The sequence below is a fragment of the Branchiostoma belcheri genome, unplaced genomic scaffold (assembly GCF_001625305.1).
Source record: "Branchiostoma belcheri isolate BF01 breed outbred unplaced genomic scaffold, Haploidv18h27 scaffold98, whole genome shotgun sequence".
Taxonomy (NCBI): domain Eukaryota; kingdom Metazoa; phylum Chordata; class Leptocardii; order Amphioxiformes; family Branchiostomatidae; genus Branchiostoma; species Branchiostoma belcheri.
Genome location: NW_017804664.1, coordinates 755755 through 774294, shown reverse-complemented (window position 1 = coordinate 774294; position 18540 = coordinate 755755). Strand labels below are relative to the sequence as shown.

Sequence of the window (18540 nt, the reverse complement as noted above, 5' to 3'; positions counted from 1 at the left end):
TTACCCGAAATGCGGAACTACAGATTGAAGGTCGGGATTCAAACTCAAGACCTTTAGAATTCGACCATTAGGGCACGGTCACATTTCCAAGTCGGGCCCGGCCGGGTTGTTTGCGTGAGCGAAAAATAATATAAACATATATAATATAATTTTCGTTCCATACGACTGCCCGGCCGGGCCTCGGCTTGGGAAATGTGACCGCGCTTTTATCTTAATTAGTGGGAATTCTCTACCTTAACCAAACATGCTATCTGGCTTAGACGATGCTCTGACATCCCATATAACAAATCTTTTGTATTGATCCTTTGTTTCCATCGCAGGTCCCACTGAAAAGGCAGCCGAGCTGTGACTCCCTGTTCGGCGGGAAGCAGGTGAAGCCCGGCGCCGTGTGGAGGCCGTACGGCCCGCCGCTGTACGGGTACGGCTCCTCCCTGAACCCGCCGCCCAGGAAGCGGCCGGACACGCTGCTCATCCTCGCCGCCATCTTCTACTGCCTGGCCGTCCTGACAGCGGTGGTGTTCGCTGTGCTGTTCAAGACCAACGTCATACCAGGTTAGTAGTTTTTGTTTGACTTCACCTAATCACTTTTGTCACGTTTTGTGGTGAGATTTATCCTACAGATTCCATGAGAACTGCAGAAGGTCTTTTTCTAATTGCAGATAGGATGCAGAATATAGTAGAGTGGATTTATTCCTCAAGCTAACCAAGGAGGTTAAATACAAGATTTTTGATTTTAACTCCATGAGCTAACCGACCTTTCGCTGTCTTTTCTCAGTAAGACATCTGGATCCACATAGTTCCCGTTTAGAATTTTTATTCAGCCTGTCATCAGATACGATGCAAAGTTTGAAGAATGTTGCCTGAAAAAATATGATTTTAGTATTCGTTGCACTTTATTCCCCACAGTAATCCGTATTTTTAATCTTTGGCAGTATACAAAACTCCGGAGCCGGTACCTGTGTGGATGCAGCAGTTTCCCCCGGAGATGCAGAGGTGGTACCAGTTGGCGCTCCAGGCCGCCGGAGGGGACACATTAGCGATACTGCCGCCTGGATACGTGCAGCAACCGACCGATGAGACTCCCGTTCAAGAGTGTGCGTGTCTTAGCAAAATTCAGAGTAAATGAAATGTGTCAATACATAACCGACTGTTGTATCCAGAACCGTGCTTTATCCAGAACCAGCAGGCTCTGACACGGTTCTGGATAGTTCACGGGTATCCAGAACCGTGCCTGGGGCAAACCTACATTCTTGGATACTAGTGTTATCCTCGAACTATGCCTGATCCTAACCCTACCATATATACATGTATGTAGAACTAGAAACTCACGGTTCTGGATACAAAAGTGACCTACTGCCAGCTTTCTCATGGCAATGCTGACTTATCGTTGTTTTATACTGTTTTATCGATGGTGTCGCTTTCCAATTCTGAATGTTCTGATTTCTTTTTTTTCTAGTTTGTGGAAACACGTCTCTGCCCGACTTGCCCCATGGCCACTTCAACTGCACCAGTATCGCCCACCATAACATCTACGTGCGCATGTGCATTGCGAAGTGTGACGTGGGCTACCAGACCGATGACGCGGGCCTGCTGTTCTGCAAGCGCGGCCGATGGTCGCCGATCGCGCCCAAAGTCTTGTCGACACTCGTCGGCGTCGGTCGGGCTGCCGACACGATGCCGAACACCGACCCTCGGTGGTTCGAGCACCTCGGCATCTCCGACCAAATCTACGCGGACGTGGCGTTTAACATTTTAGTGAAGGTTGATGACGTCCCAAATCTGTCTATCATAAAGACATATCTAAACATTATCTCAGAGGACAACATCATCGACTTTAACATGATGCGGCAGGTGTTGATTTGGATTGGCCCAACTCTAGACGACAAAGTGGCCAACCTGGACTTCCTGCATATTCTGTCTCGCCTAGGTAGGTAGAGTATCTGTATATTATAAGTAACACCAAATTTAATCAAAGTGTTTCAAATTTGTAAAAGGGACTGGTATTACCATTGTTTGACAAGCACATATAAATCTTACTCTTACAGCACATACGAATATACAGATGATAATATAATACAAACCGAGGATAGTGAAATAACTTATCTACCGTTCTGTTTGCAGAGACGTTTGGGGCGTCCAGACGGCCGGTATGCAGAATCGTGGACTGTGGAAGAGACTTTGAGGTACTTGTTTCTAATTTCTAATCTAAACGGGAAATAAGAATTTAATCATATACACTAATATGTATGTTTGGGACTTTTCTTGAGATATAATTTGTACTATGGCCCCAAAATACCAAGAACAGAAAACACCACTATATCAACTAAGCAACAAGGTCTTTTGAAAAAGTTAATGATCCATAACCTTCACCAGAAAATAAACTCTAACTAAAATTGCTTATCACATTGAAACAACTTCCTTCTGTTTTGTTTTCCGAATAAACTCTCCCTTTCATCCAAGAACTTAGCTCATGGCCGAGTCAACAGCACTGCGACCACCTACATGTCCGAAGGCCGAGTGGTCTGTGAGCGAGGCTACCTGCCCCGGCACCCTGTACTAACGTGCAACGCTACAGGACACTGGGACAAACCTGCACAGTGCGACCCTGGTAGGGTGTTATTCCAGTCGTATAATTGTTGTTCCCGTCGTTATCATTATGGCCTTATCTCCATCTACATAATAATTTCAAATCTGGCTTTTTAATTTGTCATCACAGTAACCTGCAGCCCACCTGAGGACCCCCCGCACGGCTCGTACCTGTGTCAGGGTCACGTGTTCTCGGACCGCTGTGACGTCATGTGTGACGTAGGGTACGTACCGGAAACGGACCACGCCCTGGGCTGCAGCTGGACCGGAAATTGGACCGCCTTCCGCAGAGGGAACACGACAGAGATGGAAAATTTTGTGTCAGCAGGTCGGGAAAAGTCACACATTAATTATTGTTCTTATCAGGGGTTGGATCCATTCAGTATTGTTAAAATGACTATGAACGTATTGTTGAATATAAAGAAACTAGGGCTCAAAATTTTTGGATAGTCTGTTTGCCATGTGTAATCTATTGAAATGTATTCAAATCGACCTTCTATCATTTCTCTTCTTTGCAGACGTTATCATCCCACAGACTCTGGCCTGTGTTATCGCTGACTGTGGAAACATTTCTGTGAGTGGTTTTTACATGTTAGTTACATGCACTACATTTGCCAAACATATTCTTCTGCATAAGCCTCATTACAAAGTAGATGAAGAAACTGGAAAATGGCAACGCTCGGAAAAAGAGAATGAAAATTGATATCTGTGATTACAAATCAGTATGGGCAATGCATGATCATTTCGCCCCGAAGTCTAACAGTCTAAGGTCTTCCTCCCTGCACAGACACCCGCACACGGTGACGTCACCTGTACAGGTACGACGTACGGCGAGACGTGTTATCTCACCTGTCAGGACGGCTACAAACGGCTGGGACAAGACAACTTCACCTGCCAGGTGTATCGACCAACAGCCCAAGCAACCTGGAGTGGGGAGCCTGAGTGTACCCCAGGTAATGTGGCATATCTTAATAGAGCAATGCTATACTGATATTGTACTTATTTGAACGACGGAGTCCAACACGATGCCGCTGTTAAAAGTATCTTTAGATGAATAACATCTGGAACACTTTTTGTTGAAGATATTTACAAAACATTTTTGTATTTTACCAGTGAGTTGCGGCCCCCCTCCTGAGTTCCCTAACACCGCCCTACAGTGCGCCAGCGGACACACCTACGGGAACATCTGCGGAGTCACCTGTGCGGACGGGTACGAAGGAACGAACCACCGGAGCGTAGCTTGTCATAACAGCGGCAACTGGAGCCTACAGACGGGAGGTACGAACTTCTGACGTTCTGTTGCTTTTTCGCGACCATTGGTTTGGTCCCTGAACAGGTCGTAAAAACATCAACGTCTTGTCGCTTGCTAACAACATATATCTTAAAGATATTTACCTTTTTAACTGCAGTACTCCAGCCAGTTGTTGGGGGACCAGATCTGTTCTGTCAGAAGAAAGACTGCGGCAATCTTACCGTAAGTACCTTCTTGACTTGTAAAGTAAAAGCTGAACTAATTAAATGAACCAAATTCCATTTATCATTCACTGTAATTACCCAAGCTATGGTCTTGATGTTCTATAATATTTGCAGCATTAATTTTTCGTTTTAAGTGTTGAATAACGTCGCTCAGAACACTAACAGAATTTTTTCTTAACGCCCAGAGCCCTGCCAACGGCAGCCTGACGTGCAGCGGTACCAGGTACCAGGACTCCTGCCGCCTGACCTGTCAGCCCGGGTACAAAGTCGGCAATGACCAGGACCTTCATCTCCACAGTCTACACAGCTTCAGGTGCATGGCTAGTGGACAATGGAACGACAAGCCCAGGTGAATAAATATTTTCTTATCTTTTAAGATGACTACTGTATTTGTCTTTGGTTCTTTGAATGCCTCGCTCTTGTTCGTCTCATTTACCACTCTGGTAGAACTTGTCGTGAAAAAAACGGAAATATCAATTAAAATTTCGTTCAACTTTTCCCAAGATGCGTCCCATCCGACTACTGCCGGCTCAGTCTGCACGACTGCCACCCTGAGCACGGGATCTGCGACCTGACGGGCCACCAGACCTTCAGCTGCCGCTGCCGGGTCGGGACGGTCGGGGACGGGAGACGCTGTGAACGGACCTCCTGTCCACCTTTCCCGGTAAGATTCTGTTCCCAATCTCTCCATGCCCTCTCCCCTTGATAAAGACAAACATTTTAACATTTGAATTTTAACGAAATAGGGTTTCCAGGGCAAAAGATGTTTCAGAGAGTGTCAGAAATTGAATGGAAGGTAGCCTTCTTGGATATATGAAGGGACCAACATGGTGACTTCACATTGTCTGTAATTTATAAGATCACTTTCAAGTACACCAATTAAGGTGCTGTTTCATTCTCACAGGTCGCTGAACCGGAGAATGGTTACTTCGGGTGTTCTATCCCGGCATCCCCTGCAGCTGACTTCTGCCAATCACCTGACAGCACGGCGGCGGAGTACGAGGTCGTCTGTCTGCTCCACTGTAACCCTGGTTACGACAGGCTGATCTATGCCGAGTACTCCTGTGGACACGACGGGAACTGGACCATCCCATTCAACCTAAACACCACAGGGACCATACCGTGCTTAGGTAAATCAAAAGCATCTTACTCAACTGTAAGTATAGCTGGACATCTCATGTCCTGTATATAGTATCCATCTTTGGATAGAGCCAAACAGCTAGCAAATTAAAATAAAAGATGTGCATCAGTTTATAGCAAACAAAATTTATCCCATTGATATCATAGTTGCAATTCTCGTTTTAAATCTGATTTCTATTTCAGCTGTGAAATGCTCGAACCTGTCCAGTCCCCGACACGGTAGAATGACCTGTGGCAGCGGCTACTATTTCCGGTATCCTGAGGTCTGCAACTTTACCTGTGACTGGGGCTACGAGCTCACGACTCCCGCAAGCAGCAGGGAGAGACGCTGTCAGACTGATGCAACCTGGTCTGGAAACGACGCCGTGTGCATAGGTATGCTGTAACATCGTCTTGACGTTGACTTTATATATAAATGTGTTTTTAGCTTAAGTTAGATGATAAATCTAAATGATACAAGCATCAAGACTTTCAGATGTGATAGAGAGTTAAATGAACATATTGCATTGTTCTCTGTTGGGTGTAAAATGCCCGGATCTGTCGGCACCACAGAACGGAAGGATGGCCTGTAATACCAGCTCTCTTCGCTACCCAGACCCAGACTGGGTTACATTTTGTAGCATGTTGCTAGGCAGAGTAGGGGGCTGGTCAGGATATATACGTAGATGTGTTTGAATAAGAAAAAAAGCAGTAGTTTTTCGGGTAAGGTAAACATAATGCATTCGCTTTGCAAATTTTATGTATTTTTCTCTTTCAGGTGTACAATGCCCGCCCCTGTCCCGTCCAACTAATGGAGGAATGTCCTGTAACAACGGCTCCTCCTTCCGCTACCCCGAGACTTGCAGCTTCGCCTGTAACAGCGGCTACCGGCTGTCAGGAAGCAGCGGTCGGACCTGCCAGGCTGATAGTACTTGGACTGGGAGCGCTGCAGGGTGTATTGGTAATTATACATGAACAATGGCTATTCGGCACCGCTATAATAATCAAGTGAGTTTCTAAATGTGGTGTGAAAGCATTAAACCATCAACAGCAGATAGAAACATGCCGTCAAAAGCAAAATCCATCTTGCTGAGCTGCCTAAAGCCCGTTTATACCATTTCTCAAGTGATTATTTTGCAAAAGTCTCCCAAATTTAAAGTTAGCCATGTTGGTGGTTAAATAGCGTGACCGCAAATTTTAAAGTTACTCTTTCTACTACGTGTTAGACAAAATGACCCCAAATACTACAAGACACTTATAGCAATATGTAACAGAGACGTCTAGTGTATATTAGTCGTAATAAAGTTTCTGATCAATATCATAAGAAAAATTCGTAGACATATTGAAAGTGTAGTAAAAGGCTGTGTTAACATTTCAGTGGAGTGTCCGGCTCTTACCAGCCCCCAGAACGGCAGGGTGGACTGTACTGACCGACTGGTAAACGACAGGTGCACCTTCAGCTGTAACCATGGTTACCACCTGCTGGGGTCATCTCAGGTCGTGTGCGGGTCGGACGGACAGTGGACAGGCACGGTCCCCACCTGCGCAGGTATTTGTTTGACTTGCTTCGCGTTCGAGTTGTTTGCAATATACGCCATATGAAAGTACTTGAAGTCCTTCATACTTTCCTTCATTCACTTATTCATTCACGCTTCACGCTTCACTAACTCATCCATCCATCCATTTATTCATTCATTCACGCATTTACTAATTTGTACTGAATGCTACTTTCTCTTTAGATGACCGCTCGGGGTGTGCTTATAATTCTAAAGTCGGCATGGGAAATTGATAACATTAATTTCGTGGACAGATGCCTGTTATGTGTTTATTTTATAGCTTGTGACAGCGCGGCTGACATCATCTTTTCAATCGACGTTTCTGGGAGTGTATCGGGGCACTTTGCCACAGTCAGGAACTTTATCAATGGTGTAGTAAATTCTCTAACCATCGGAGGAAATCACGCGAGAGTTGGGTTCATCAAATTTCAATTTGACGATGCAGATAAGGTGATTTCCCTCACGGACTACGACAATAAGTCCGATTTGTTGGCAATGATTGGAAGTTTGGGCACGTCGTTAGGCAGCAAAGTTCCCTCTGTCGCGGGTTTGTCCGCTATGCGTAACGAATTCTCAACTTCAGGACGGCCGGCAGCGAGGAAGATCGGGATCGTCCTAACAGACGGCCAAGACAGTTCGAGTAGCGCTGTCATACCTGACTCGCAAACACTGAGGAACGACGGCACCACAATTTTCTGTGTGGGAGTTGCTAGCGTCGGGATTGAAACTCTGAACAACATGGCCAGCAGGCCTGTTAATGACCACGTGTTTACTGCCACGTTCGATAATCTACAGACTATTGTAGACACTCTCCGTCCTAAGGTTTGGTGTTGAATGGGATTTGAGAATGCTGTATTATCATCAGTACAACTTCCTACGCGTTAAAACGTGATTGTCAACATCAATTTGTACTATAGTTATAATGTAATAAGCATCCGATGATACCCATTAGCACCCACCGAATGTGGTCTGGTCAGTTTGCCCTTTAGTAACCTTTGTTGTGGTAATTAGAGGATCTTAGAGTAGTTCGTTGAATCAAAGAAGTCTATGTTTACCTTAGAAGACCAAACTTGATAACACTAACACACCTAATTGTTGGTGTGCTTACATTACTAGATTTACTTAAGAACCCGCTCACTGTCTCTTTGGCACCACATATTTGGCACTCGACGCAGTCTGTACACCATGTACCTGCAACAGCAACAGCAGCGCAATCAAATATGCTACTATCTTCATTCCTTCACAAGTACTATGGTTGGCTGTATGCTGAGATAGGATGTGGAGTATAAAATTTTTACTCGCACCATCCTCATTAAAACAGGTGTGTCAGTCATGTTCCAGACTTGTGATTGCAATACATCTTACGTTATTATCACTGTCATACCTTTATCATCATCATCATCATCATCATCCCTGTCCTTCCAGCTGATGCTAGGCTACACCTTATTCTATTCAGTCATGAATAGAGATTCTGGGTGTTGCCATAATAGACTGATAGCATATACAGTACTATGTATGTGAGGTTCCCCGCAATATATGTATTTCTATGTAAAGCTGAATTATAGTCCCTTACAAAGTACAATCGAATATGGATGACGTGAATAACCTCGGTGACCATTTGAACCACCCTTTTCCTAAATTAGCTTGTCCCAGTGGGTACACATACCATCAGACTAACCGGCTGTGCTACAAGGCGTACGGCCTGGAGAGAGACTACAGCGGTGCTAGGGCAACCTGTTCTTCTGACGGCGGAACCCTCGCCATGCCCCGCGATGCCGTCACCAACACCATCCTCATCAACCTGAAGAATTCCGTCGATAACAGCGCTCACTTTTTTTTCGGACTGACCGACATCCGCCAGGAAGGACGCTGGGTGTGGGAGGATGGTGCTGCTCTTGGAGGTTTCCGACCGTGGGATCAAGGAGAACCCGACAACCGTAAAGGTAACCAGGATTGTGGGGAGTACATTTCCGCGAAGAAAAAGGATACTGCCGCCAGGAACAAATGGAACGATGGTTCGTGTTTTGAAAGAAGGAAGTTCATTTGTCAAGTCGCACCAACTTAACACCATGGCCTTCAAACTATGGCCTCAAACATTTTCCTTCTTTCAGTGTCATGGTATAAAAAGTTTTAATAATAGTTCCTTTGTCTGCTTAACTGCAAAGTTGCCCGCTTGTCTTCTTTTTTGCGTGTTATCAAAGTTTGCCACTTGTGAATGAAGCAACAGGCAGCACTGTCTGTTTTTTGGTTTGGAGGACGCGTAAAAAGCAAAATCTCAAACGACACCTATACAACACGAAACGTTTTGCCATTATTTGCGTGCGGTGATGGCATCTGATTGTACGTGAGTATCTATGTTCCTACTGTAATAAATTTCTGCTTTAACCGAGACGTTTTTCTTTATATCATTCTTTAAATCATCCTCCTGCCAGCTCCAAGAACTTACTACTCCTGTATCACAAACCAGGCACTTCCAGACAATTTTACCTCAAACTTTGAAGCTCTGATTTCCTTCTCTTTGCGACATACACATCCAATAAACATATACATCATGCATAACCATCCGAAGTGTCTCTGGTTATGTAATCGACATACACACACATACATACATACATACATACACCCATACATACATATCAATACCAGATATCTTCATAGTTGTCTTTTAATATGGTCACTATATAAATGTGCTTGATTAGGAATAAACAGACTAGTAGTACTAGCATTTTATTAGGCTAGACCACGTGAAGGTAAACAATATGTGCTGGTAATTGTTTTGCAAATGTTACATGCAAAGTTACAAAGCTGAGGACGAAAAGGTTTTAATTTCTCATCCTAAACTAATTTTACAACCTTAAGTTTACATAGAAATCCTCTACATATCTGATATCTAGGTAAAAAAAATCGCAGTGCATACTTCATTTGACACTGGATATTTTTTTACAACTTGACAGTAGCAACATACCCCCCCCCCACACACACACACACACATGTATCAGCCTCCGTGTAAGGTTGAGATGAAAACTATTCTGTCGTTTTCCTCCAACTGATACTCCAGTTCTCCCTGTAAAGAATCAAATATAAACATAAGACAAGCATTATTAATAGAGCAGCAGCATTAACAAAAACTAACCATCACCAATCATATCATTGTCATTGTGATCTGCCAGTGGTAAATAAAGTGAGCAGTAGACTGGAATTAGTAGGTTTATATTTAAGTATTCACTCACAAATGTCTTGGATGTTCACACTGATTCATATAATTCTAAGGCTTGATGTCAGCCCACCATTAAATGCCCATTATAGACCTCTTATAGACCATTTGATTGGCTTTAAGATAATACTCATTATCCATAGCAAGTAGTTTACAAGATACATGCATCATCCTTTGATGACTTAGTCCAGTACCCTGTTGTTTGATGCAGCTTTGTTTTACAAAGAGGACTATGCCAGCCAAAACCTGTTATGTACACGTGCATGTGCATGTGCATCTCCACAACACTATCATCATCATCATAATCATACACTTAATGAGTTGTAGCATTGAAACTATGAAACATAGTTCAGCTTCCACTAATATATAAGTGCTGCTCACCATGAGTTCCCAATCCACATCATTGACTAGAACCAAGATCCCCGGTCTCCTGCACAAAATGAAATAAAACAAACACATAACTAGGAGCACACTGTAAGGTGTGTAGAGGCTTCTGGTACATTACAGCTGAGACAAATAACTAGAAGGTATTTCTTCTTAAAAAGTTGATGTAGTAATATCTATGCTATGTGATCAGGGCCCAAAATTTATTTTTGGGAATAGGTGTGCTGGTGCAGTGCACCCAAATTGTGTGCATAAAAAAATTTGGGTGCACTATATGAAATAAAGTATTAAGTTCAATAAAGATTTCATCATTGTTTTTAAACGTTAGCTGTTAAGAATATACTACTATAAATACATGTATGTTCACATATGTAAAGCTATGAACATATTTGGGTGCACCAGTGCATACACAAAAAAATTGTGTGCACAGCTCCAATTTTGGTATTTCGAGCCCTGAGTGATAAATTATTGACACGTATACATGAATCTACATCTACAATGGGTATTAAGTCCAGGAAGCCTTACACAGTATCCCCCTGTATGTATGTGATAAGATGTTGATATGTATAGTAGTACATATAAAGCCTTACACAGTATCCCCCTGTATGTACCAGTATGTATGTATGTGATACGTTGCATGTATGTACATATAAACCTTACACAGTATCCCCCTGTATGTACCGGTATGTATGTATGTGAAGTTGTTGATATGTATTTTATAAACCTTACACAGTATCCCCCTGTATGTATGTGATAATGTGTATATAAACCTTACACAGTATCCCCCTGTATGTATGTGATATTGTTGGTATATGTATACTAGTACATATAAACCTTACACAGTATCTCCCTGTACAAACAGCTCTGGTCTCTCCTTCAGCAGATTGTCTCTGATCCACACCAGAAGTGACTTGATGGTCCCTGAAAAAAAACATAGACACATCAAAAGAGAAATCAAGTGAATCAAATGAAATCCTAGAGGCCTAGAGACCACGTGTAGCTCAATAACGGATGTAAAACAACTTGTGGCGTAACTGTAGAGCGTTCGGCTCAAAACCAAGAGGTCCTGGGTTCGAGTCGTGCTACTAGTATGTCACCGATCTTCTGCCCTTGGGGAAAGGTACTTTACACGACTTTCCTCACTTCACTCAGGTGAAAATGAGTATGCCAGAATGATTGTTATCACGATCGTGGGCATTAAAGGAAAAAGCAAACAACATCAAGAACAACACAAGTGTACTCACAAGGCTGGCTGTTCTCTGGCAGTGTGACGTCATGTCTCTTCACCATGTCAAACAACAACTCGGCGCCTCCACTACAGAGGAGGGGTGGTGGGAGAAAAATACTTGGTTTATAAAAGAAGGAAATTATAATCTTGGAAAATACGTGGCTCTAATCTTTAAGACAATATGCAATTTTTTTTGTGTGGGTGGGGGCTCAATTATTTAGTAACATTTGCTACTAGCGGAGTACAGCAGTTGAAGATTTTCTGCCGCTTAAAATCGAGTAAAAACACAACACATAGTACATGTACCGTTTGCAGGGATACAGCTAGCACCATGCACTGCAAAACATGTGTGTAATGGGGGAGGGGAGCGAATACACAACTGACAAACAACGTTTATACTCTACAAATGGCCATTTATAAGACTGCCAAATTACCCCTAGTTAACTATGAAGACTGTAGATTAGAAATTCGAACCAACCTTGGCCGGTAAAGTCTCTAAAACCGCACAAACCTACCTGAATTCTAGAGATATGTTCACTGAGTTCGCCATGCTGATTGTGACCTTTGACATTTGAAGGCATCACAACAGTTGTTGTTGTTTTTCTATTAAGATAAGAACGAGTAAATGCAAAATTAATAAAAAGAACTATCAAAAGATATTTATCTAAAGACTGAATTTGTAAAAAAATATCAGTTGATCAGTTTTCAAGTGATTATAAATATTTTGAACATGTTTGGCTGCGCTGATGACCTCACTTGACCCCAAGATGGCGCCTAGAACGAAAAAGTGAAACTCTTTTCGGTGTTTTCCCCCAATTTATCGCTCAAATAGCCAATATAGAACTTAATGAACCATACTTACCGAAGCCAAGGATCTAAGATACATCCAAGATGAGTAATATCTACATCCAAGAGCCTCCAACGAAAGGGAAAGTGCTTTTGAAGACGTCAGTAGGAGACATAGACCTAGAGCTGTGGTCCAAGGAGGCCCCTCTGGCGTGTCGGAACTTCGTGCAGCTGTGTCTGGAGGGGTATTATAATGGCACGGTCTTCCACAGGTGGGTTTTCTGTAGATGTATGAATGAATAGATGTCTTCCGCAATGACAGTACATTGTTTTTTGCTATAAATTATTTCTAAAGAATTGGACTTTCAAAAATGCCCCTTCAACTTCAAACGTAAACATGCATGCACTAGTATGCATGAATGCACGTTAATGTACATTGTTGCATACTTCAAAGTAATGCTAACTTTCTTAGTATTTTTGTTTGAAGCTATAAGGACAAGTGAGTACATACGGTATTGCCGAAAGTTGTAAATGTATGTGTGCCTTTGTCTTGCTGCAAGGTATTGAGTGTGAGCGTGAGTGCAGGTAGAATAAGTATAAGACAAATCACATTAAACATCCTAAGTGATTTGTGTTCAACTATGATTTTTCTCAGAGTGGTTCGAGGGCTGTGTGTGCAGGGTGGAGACCCCACCGGTACGGGGGAGGGGGGCCAGTCTGTCTACGGAAAACCCTTCAAGGACGAGTTCCACCAGAGGTCAGTTGTAGATGTGAATATTTATCAACTGTTAGTGTTAAGCAGCAATATCTTGAGCTCCGATATGCTCTCATTCCATTACTAGAGACTTAAATGGAAATGTATAAGAAAAGGTTTGATTTGATTGAAGTTTTAACAATACAATACATGTGGGACAAGGCAGCTGTTGCTGGTGTGTCCCACACATAGAAGAAACAAATACGGGACAGACAATACTCATTTTCACCTGAGGTAAGTGAGGAAAGTTGTGTAAAATGCCTTTTTCAAGAGCAGAAGATCGGTGGCATGTCAGGACTCGAACCCAGGACCTCTTGGTTCTGAGCCGAGCACTCTGCCGTTACACCACATGAGTGACATGACCCCACCATGTTCTTTTATAGTATTACGTTATGATTTTTCTGTAACACATAAGTTATGCACATACAACTTATAATAATAATATTATATAAGTTTGGCCTTGTGAGCAGAAGCAATAAACATGGAGGTAGTCATCCTAAACCTGACTTCTCCGCTATTGTTTTCCCAGATTACGATTTGTCAGACGAGGCCTGGTTGCCATGGCAAACTCCGGACCTAACGACAACTGCAGCCAGTTCTTCTTCACACTGGACCGGGCTGACCACCTGCACGGCAAACACACCATCTTCGCTAAGGTGGGGAGGGACAAACAATTGAATTAATGGGTTGATGAATGATAAACCTTCATGTTTATTAAAGTTAAAACTTTTGATCCAACACAAAAAGTTCTCTCACCTAGAGCTTTCGACCAGTCACTCTGGTCTTCCTCAGTAGACTGACCCAGTGAGGCTTGTCATGTGTCACATCACACTTCAAACAAGCCATGTGACAGGCATCACTGGGTCAGTCTACTGAGGGAAACCAGAGTGACTGTGCAAAAGCTCTACATGTAGGTGAGAGAACTACCAACACAGATGAACTTTCATGATATGATAAACCTTCATGTTCATTTGTGTGGTCACTACATATAGCTACTAAGTGCACTGCTGTGGAAAACAGGCAGGGGGAGCTATTGCAACATATACCATGAAAATGTAACCACGCATATGTAATTGAAAATCAAATATTTTTTTTTTCTCTCTCAGTCTCTTGACAATTAAAATTATGTGAAATGCAGTACCAGTATCCAGTATCATCTGTTGAGAAACCTCAGAACAGAAAACTGCCATGACACTAGCCTACTAAATGATACTACTGCGGTCCTCGTCAACGTGACGGACGAACAACACTACTGCAGGTTACAGGAAAGACAGTGTACAACATGCTGAAGTTATGTAATTATAATTGTTGTTACTACTGCAGGTTACAGGAAAGTTTACAACATGCTGAAGTTATGTAATTATAATTGTTGTTACTACTGCAGGTTACAGGAAAGACGGTTTACAACATGCTGAAGCTTGCAGAGGTAGAAGTGGACGGGGAGGACAGGCCGCTGCACCCTCACAAGATCAAGGCCACTGAGGTGGGGTTTGTTGTGTTTGACTATGACAATGAACTTTATTGCATATTCACACCCAACATGGTGCAATGCACAAAGTTAGATAACTTGGGTACAAGTATAGAAGAAACAAGTGTTACATTGCTGCGCTATGTATACATCTATATCTACAGGATATCTTCTCTCTTGTTGAAACATGTATGAACAAATTTACATAGTTCTAGTTACTAGTAGTACTATAGGGACGCATGTGCGCGCGCGTGTGTGTGTCTTTTGGTGGGTGATGGTAGGTAGGTATGGTAAAAAAAGGGTTCTGAAGAGATGAGTTTGTGACAAGGTCTTTGTGAATGTTTCAAAGTTAAAAATTGAACTTACAGTATCTTACACTAAGTTATACTTGTACAGGAAATCTAGTAGATGGCAAATAAAAGCTTTCCAGAAACTGTATGAAGATGCATTTTAATCTTTCATTATATCTTTAGGTCCTCTTCAACCCGTTTGATGACATCGTTCCTCGTGAGATTATTCGGGAGGAGAAGAAGGAGAAGAAAGAAGAGGCGAAGAGCACGGCGAGAGCCACTAAAAACTTCAAACTTCTGTCGTTCGGAGACGAGGCAGAGGAGGATGAAGAGGAGGTACAGATTTCCTGTACCATTTTTTGGCAATGCCACAGGGCAGGAGCCATTTCTTATCACTCACTATCCAGGATTAGATTATACTGCTGCTGCTGTCCCTGCCACAGGGGTCGGCAGCAGTCGGCTAGTAGTACTGGTCTTCACACTGTACCTCCAGGCAGCCCTATCCAGTGGGTCAACACCGGCAAAGCCGCGCTCTCTAATGTTAATTTCTTATATTATCACTATTACAATGACTTCCAGTAAGTGATCATTAACAGTAACAGTTTAATTTTTAACCCCATGATAGGATTGTCTGAATTACGAACATGTATACACACTATGAAATGAAAAATCCAAGAAATATAAAATGGGAGACACAAATAATGAATATATAAATGAATATACATGTTTTGTGAATTTGCCCCCCTCCCGCAGGTGAATGCAGTAACAGAAGAGCTCCGTCCCAAGGGCAAGAGCAGCCATGACCTTCTGAAGGACGACCCGCGGCTCAGCTCAGTCCCCGCCGTCCCCACATCACCCTCTGCTGCAGGTGGGAACTGTTTGTTTCTTATTGCTTTGTGGGTGTTTATGAATGTGTGTGTGTGTGTCCAAAAATAATTTCATCAGGTTGGTAGGACATAGCCACATTTTGGATTGTGATCTCTCTGCAAAAGTGCAACCTACGTCGGCTAGCATATATATAGCATATATATATAGCAGCGAGATCGAGAAGCAGAACTCCTTTCAGAAGATTCTGAGGATGGTGTCTGATAGACACCGGAAAGTAAGCAGGTGAGATACAGTACATACAGGTTGTGTAAGACGAAAATCTCTATATCTGTGTGTGTGTATGTGTGTGTATGCGTGTGTGTGTGCTTCTTTTGCTAGGTATTTGAGTGACAGCACATGGGTTGGTGTGCTTCCTTAACCACAAACCACTAAAGTCCAGACATGTACTAGTTGTAAGAAGTTAGATTGTCAACTCAACAGCTGTCCAAGGGCCAGGCGAAAGTTGGCCTGGACTCTGTTGGCTGCCTGCCTGCAGTGGGAAAATGCATAGAGTGGTAAGACAAAGAAATTAACATTAGGTAGGTCTTGACTAGTGCATCACACCTCTTTATGCTTCCATTTTCACAGATAATCAGAAGAGAAAGAAGCAAGACTCTGACGACAGTTCTGACTCTGACCAAGATTCAGATTCTCCAGACGAGGACAAGGAAGCCATCAAGGAGAAGATCCGGAAAAAGCTGAAGACCACTGCCAACGTCGAGACTCCTGCGGGAGAGGAGAAAGTAGAAACTGATCAGGACACGAAGAGCAGGATCGAAGCCTTGCGGGAAGAGACCAGAGCGCTGAAGAGAGAACTCCAGAGAAGACAGAAGGCAAAACAAGAAGAAGAGGAAGAGAAAGAAAGAATGAAGGAAGAGGAGAAGGAGGAAAAAGAGGACGCCCTGGCAGATTTCCACTCGGAACGACAGAAATACCTGGAGAAGAAACAGAAGGAGAAGAAGAAGGGAGGGTCGAGAGAAGAGGAGACTCTGGCCCTGCTGTCCAAGTTTCAGAACAAACTGTTCTCAGTGAGGAAGGAGTCCACAGGTGAGGAGGAGGAAGAAGAACAAGAGGAAGAGGAGGAGGAGGAGGAGCAACCGTTGGGAGACAGCTGGATGGCACATAGGCTGCACTTCGAGGCACAGCAGGTTTGTTTGTTTGTTATGTTTACCTTCGCAGTATGAAGAAATATTGTATATTTGCTCTGTTTCTTCTTCTCCAAACAGAAAAGGTCAATGACCTGGTCCAGACAACTGTCACCATGGTAACTTGTGTAGCAAACACCCTGTCCTGTTGAATTACATAATTATGTAGCAGGATAGAGTTGGTAGAGTTGGTAAATGTCAGCCATTTCTAATAAGAAAACAGTACTGTTCTATAAAATAAGGAGTCATAGAAAACAGCCACTCTGATGTGGTGATATTAAATGACATGCTGTATCAAATTACACCTGGTGGTGTTGAATTCCAGGTCCAGGCGAAGGATGCGAACGTGGTGACGGCGGACAGCTACGACATCTACGACCCGCGTAACCCGATGAACAAGCGGAGAATGGAGGCCAGCAAACAGGCCATGAAGGAGAAGGGACGCAAATTTGTCAAGGACCAGTAGTGTAGGTAACACTAACAAAGTTTGTGTACGTTTGGTTCAGTTCAGTTTCACATAACTGGTAAACTGCCTTTAGTTATTATAGGTGTAATACACCTTTTATTTTCTTTACTTCAAGATTCACCACAAAACAAGGCTCATGAGAGCGGTGACTCAAAATGTTTTGGGTTACTGTACAGCCAGTGAGGACAGATGTTTGTTGACCTTAGACTTGAAGTTGAAAACTGGTGAACTGCCTTTGGTGTAATACACCAGTTTTGTACAGGAAGTACAAGCTGTGTAATACAAAAAGTTTGTGAAACACCTTGCAGTTGTGTGCAGGTAACAGCTTTGTGTACGTTCGGTTCAGTTTGGTTGAGTTTCACATACATGTAGCTGGTAAACTGCCTTAGGTGTAAACACACCAGTATTATATGATTGTATAGTATGTAGAGGGGGGGGGGGTATATACAAATGTTTGGGATTGTGTTCTCGCCACAAAAGTGCCACCTACATCGGCTACATAAAGTGGCGAAAAGCAGAACTTCAGTCAGAAACTCTGAGGAAGGTGTCTGATACACACCGAAACATAAGCAAGGTGAGATGAATAATTCTTATTCAATTGCTTGTTTTAAAGGCAACTCCTATATCATATACTTTACCAATATGATGAAACTATTTTCGGAAGTATGTAGCAGCGTAAGACCAGACTATAAGGTAAAATGTATTTCATAATGAATTAAAAGACATACTAGTAATTAATTCTTGTCATAAAATACTGTTGCTGAGACTTTCAGTGACTTGATTCTTACTTGTTGTAAATGAATATTATAAATGGTTCCTTGTTAACGTGATAGTACTATGCAGTATATCTTTATTGTTTTTTTTTTTCATTTGAGTGTATAAAAGATGAATCATGAGACGTTTTTAGTTTTTTGTTTGTTGGTTAATTGTTGTTTACTTAAGATGTATGGGAAAAGCACAGTTTGTAATTATAGTTACATGTTACTACACCATGATGTTGCTATACGTGATGTTACTATACGTGATGTTACTATACCTGGTATTTCCCGTTTCCTAGGTGTCATACACTGTATGTGACGTTATCAAACCTTCCAGTATATCTATGATTCCAACATTCCTGCTCTGCACGAAAGGAGTGTTGTTCTTTTTTACTTGTCCTGCTTTCCTTTGAGTTCCAATGAAAGCAATGTAGCATTGCTAT

At 42.7% G+C, this 18540-nt stretch overlaps 4 protein-coding genes across 4 annotated transcripts; 3 read left to right on the top strand and 1 right to left on the bottom strand.

Moving 5' to 3' along the window:
* Positions 1 to 326: 326 nt before the first annotated feature.
* On the top strand, positions 327 to 7571 carry LOC109461991 (P-selectin-like). Its single transcript, XM_019758472.1, has 16 exons — positions 327 to 552; positions 933 to 1094; positions 1457 to 1927; positions 2122 to 2183; positions 2461 to 2608; positions 2717 to 2914; positions 3405 to 3539; positions 3700 to 3864; positions 4040 to 4064; positions 4217 to 4411; positions 4567 to 4726; positions 4967 to 5192; positions 5386 to 5577; positions 5960 to 6142; positions 6560 to 6730; positions 7018 to 7571. Exons 2-16 carry the CDS (start codon positions 965 to 967, stop codon positions 7569 to 7571), a joined length of 3015 nt encoding a protein of 1004 aa, XP_019614031.1. The 5' UTR covers positions 327 to 552; positions 933 to 964.
* A 754-nt stretch (positions 7572 to 8325) lies between these two features.
* LOC109461962 (collectin-10-like) lies at positions 8326 to 8802 on the top strand. Its single transcript, XM_019758442.1, has one exon. The coding sequence runs from the start codon at positions 8326 to 8328 to the stop codon at positions 8800 to 8802; it is 477 nt and encodes a 158-aa protein (XP_019614001.1).
* A 649-nt stretch (positions 8803 to 9451) lies between these two features.
* On the bottom strand, positions 9452 to 12137 carry LOC109462015 (ubiquitin-related modifier 1-like). The gene is made up of 5 exons (XM_019758504.1): positions 12079 to 12137; positions 11580 to 11650; positions 11175 to 11256; positions 10333 to 10381; positions 9452 to 9801 (listed from the first exon to the last, which is right to left on the bottom strand). The coding sequence occupies exons 1-5, from the start codon at positions 12132 to 12134 to the stop codon at positions 9733 to 9735; spliced, it is 327 nt and encodes a 108-aa protein (XP_019614063.1). The 5' UTR covers positions 12135 to 12137; the 3' UTR covers positions 9452 to 9732.
* A 195-nt stretch (positions 12138 to 12332) lies between these two features.
* On the top strand, positions 12333 to 18369 carry LOC109462021 (peptidyl-prolyl cis-trans isomerase CWC27 homolog). Its single transcript, XM_019758511.1, has 8 exons — positions 12333 to 12621; positions 13005 to 13106; positions 13633 to 13759; positions 14488 to 14586; positions 15045 to 15197; positions 15615 to 15729; positions 16317 to 16876; positions 17199 to 18369. Exons 1-8 carry the CDS (start codon positions 12455 to 12457, stop codon positions 17337 to 17339), a joined length of 1464 nt encoding a protein of 487 aa, XP_019614070.1. The 5' UTR covers positions 12333 to 12454; the 3' UTR covers positions 17340 to 18369.
* The last annotated feature ends 171 nt before the right edge of the window (positions 18370 to 18540 follow it).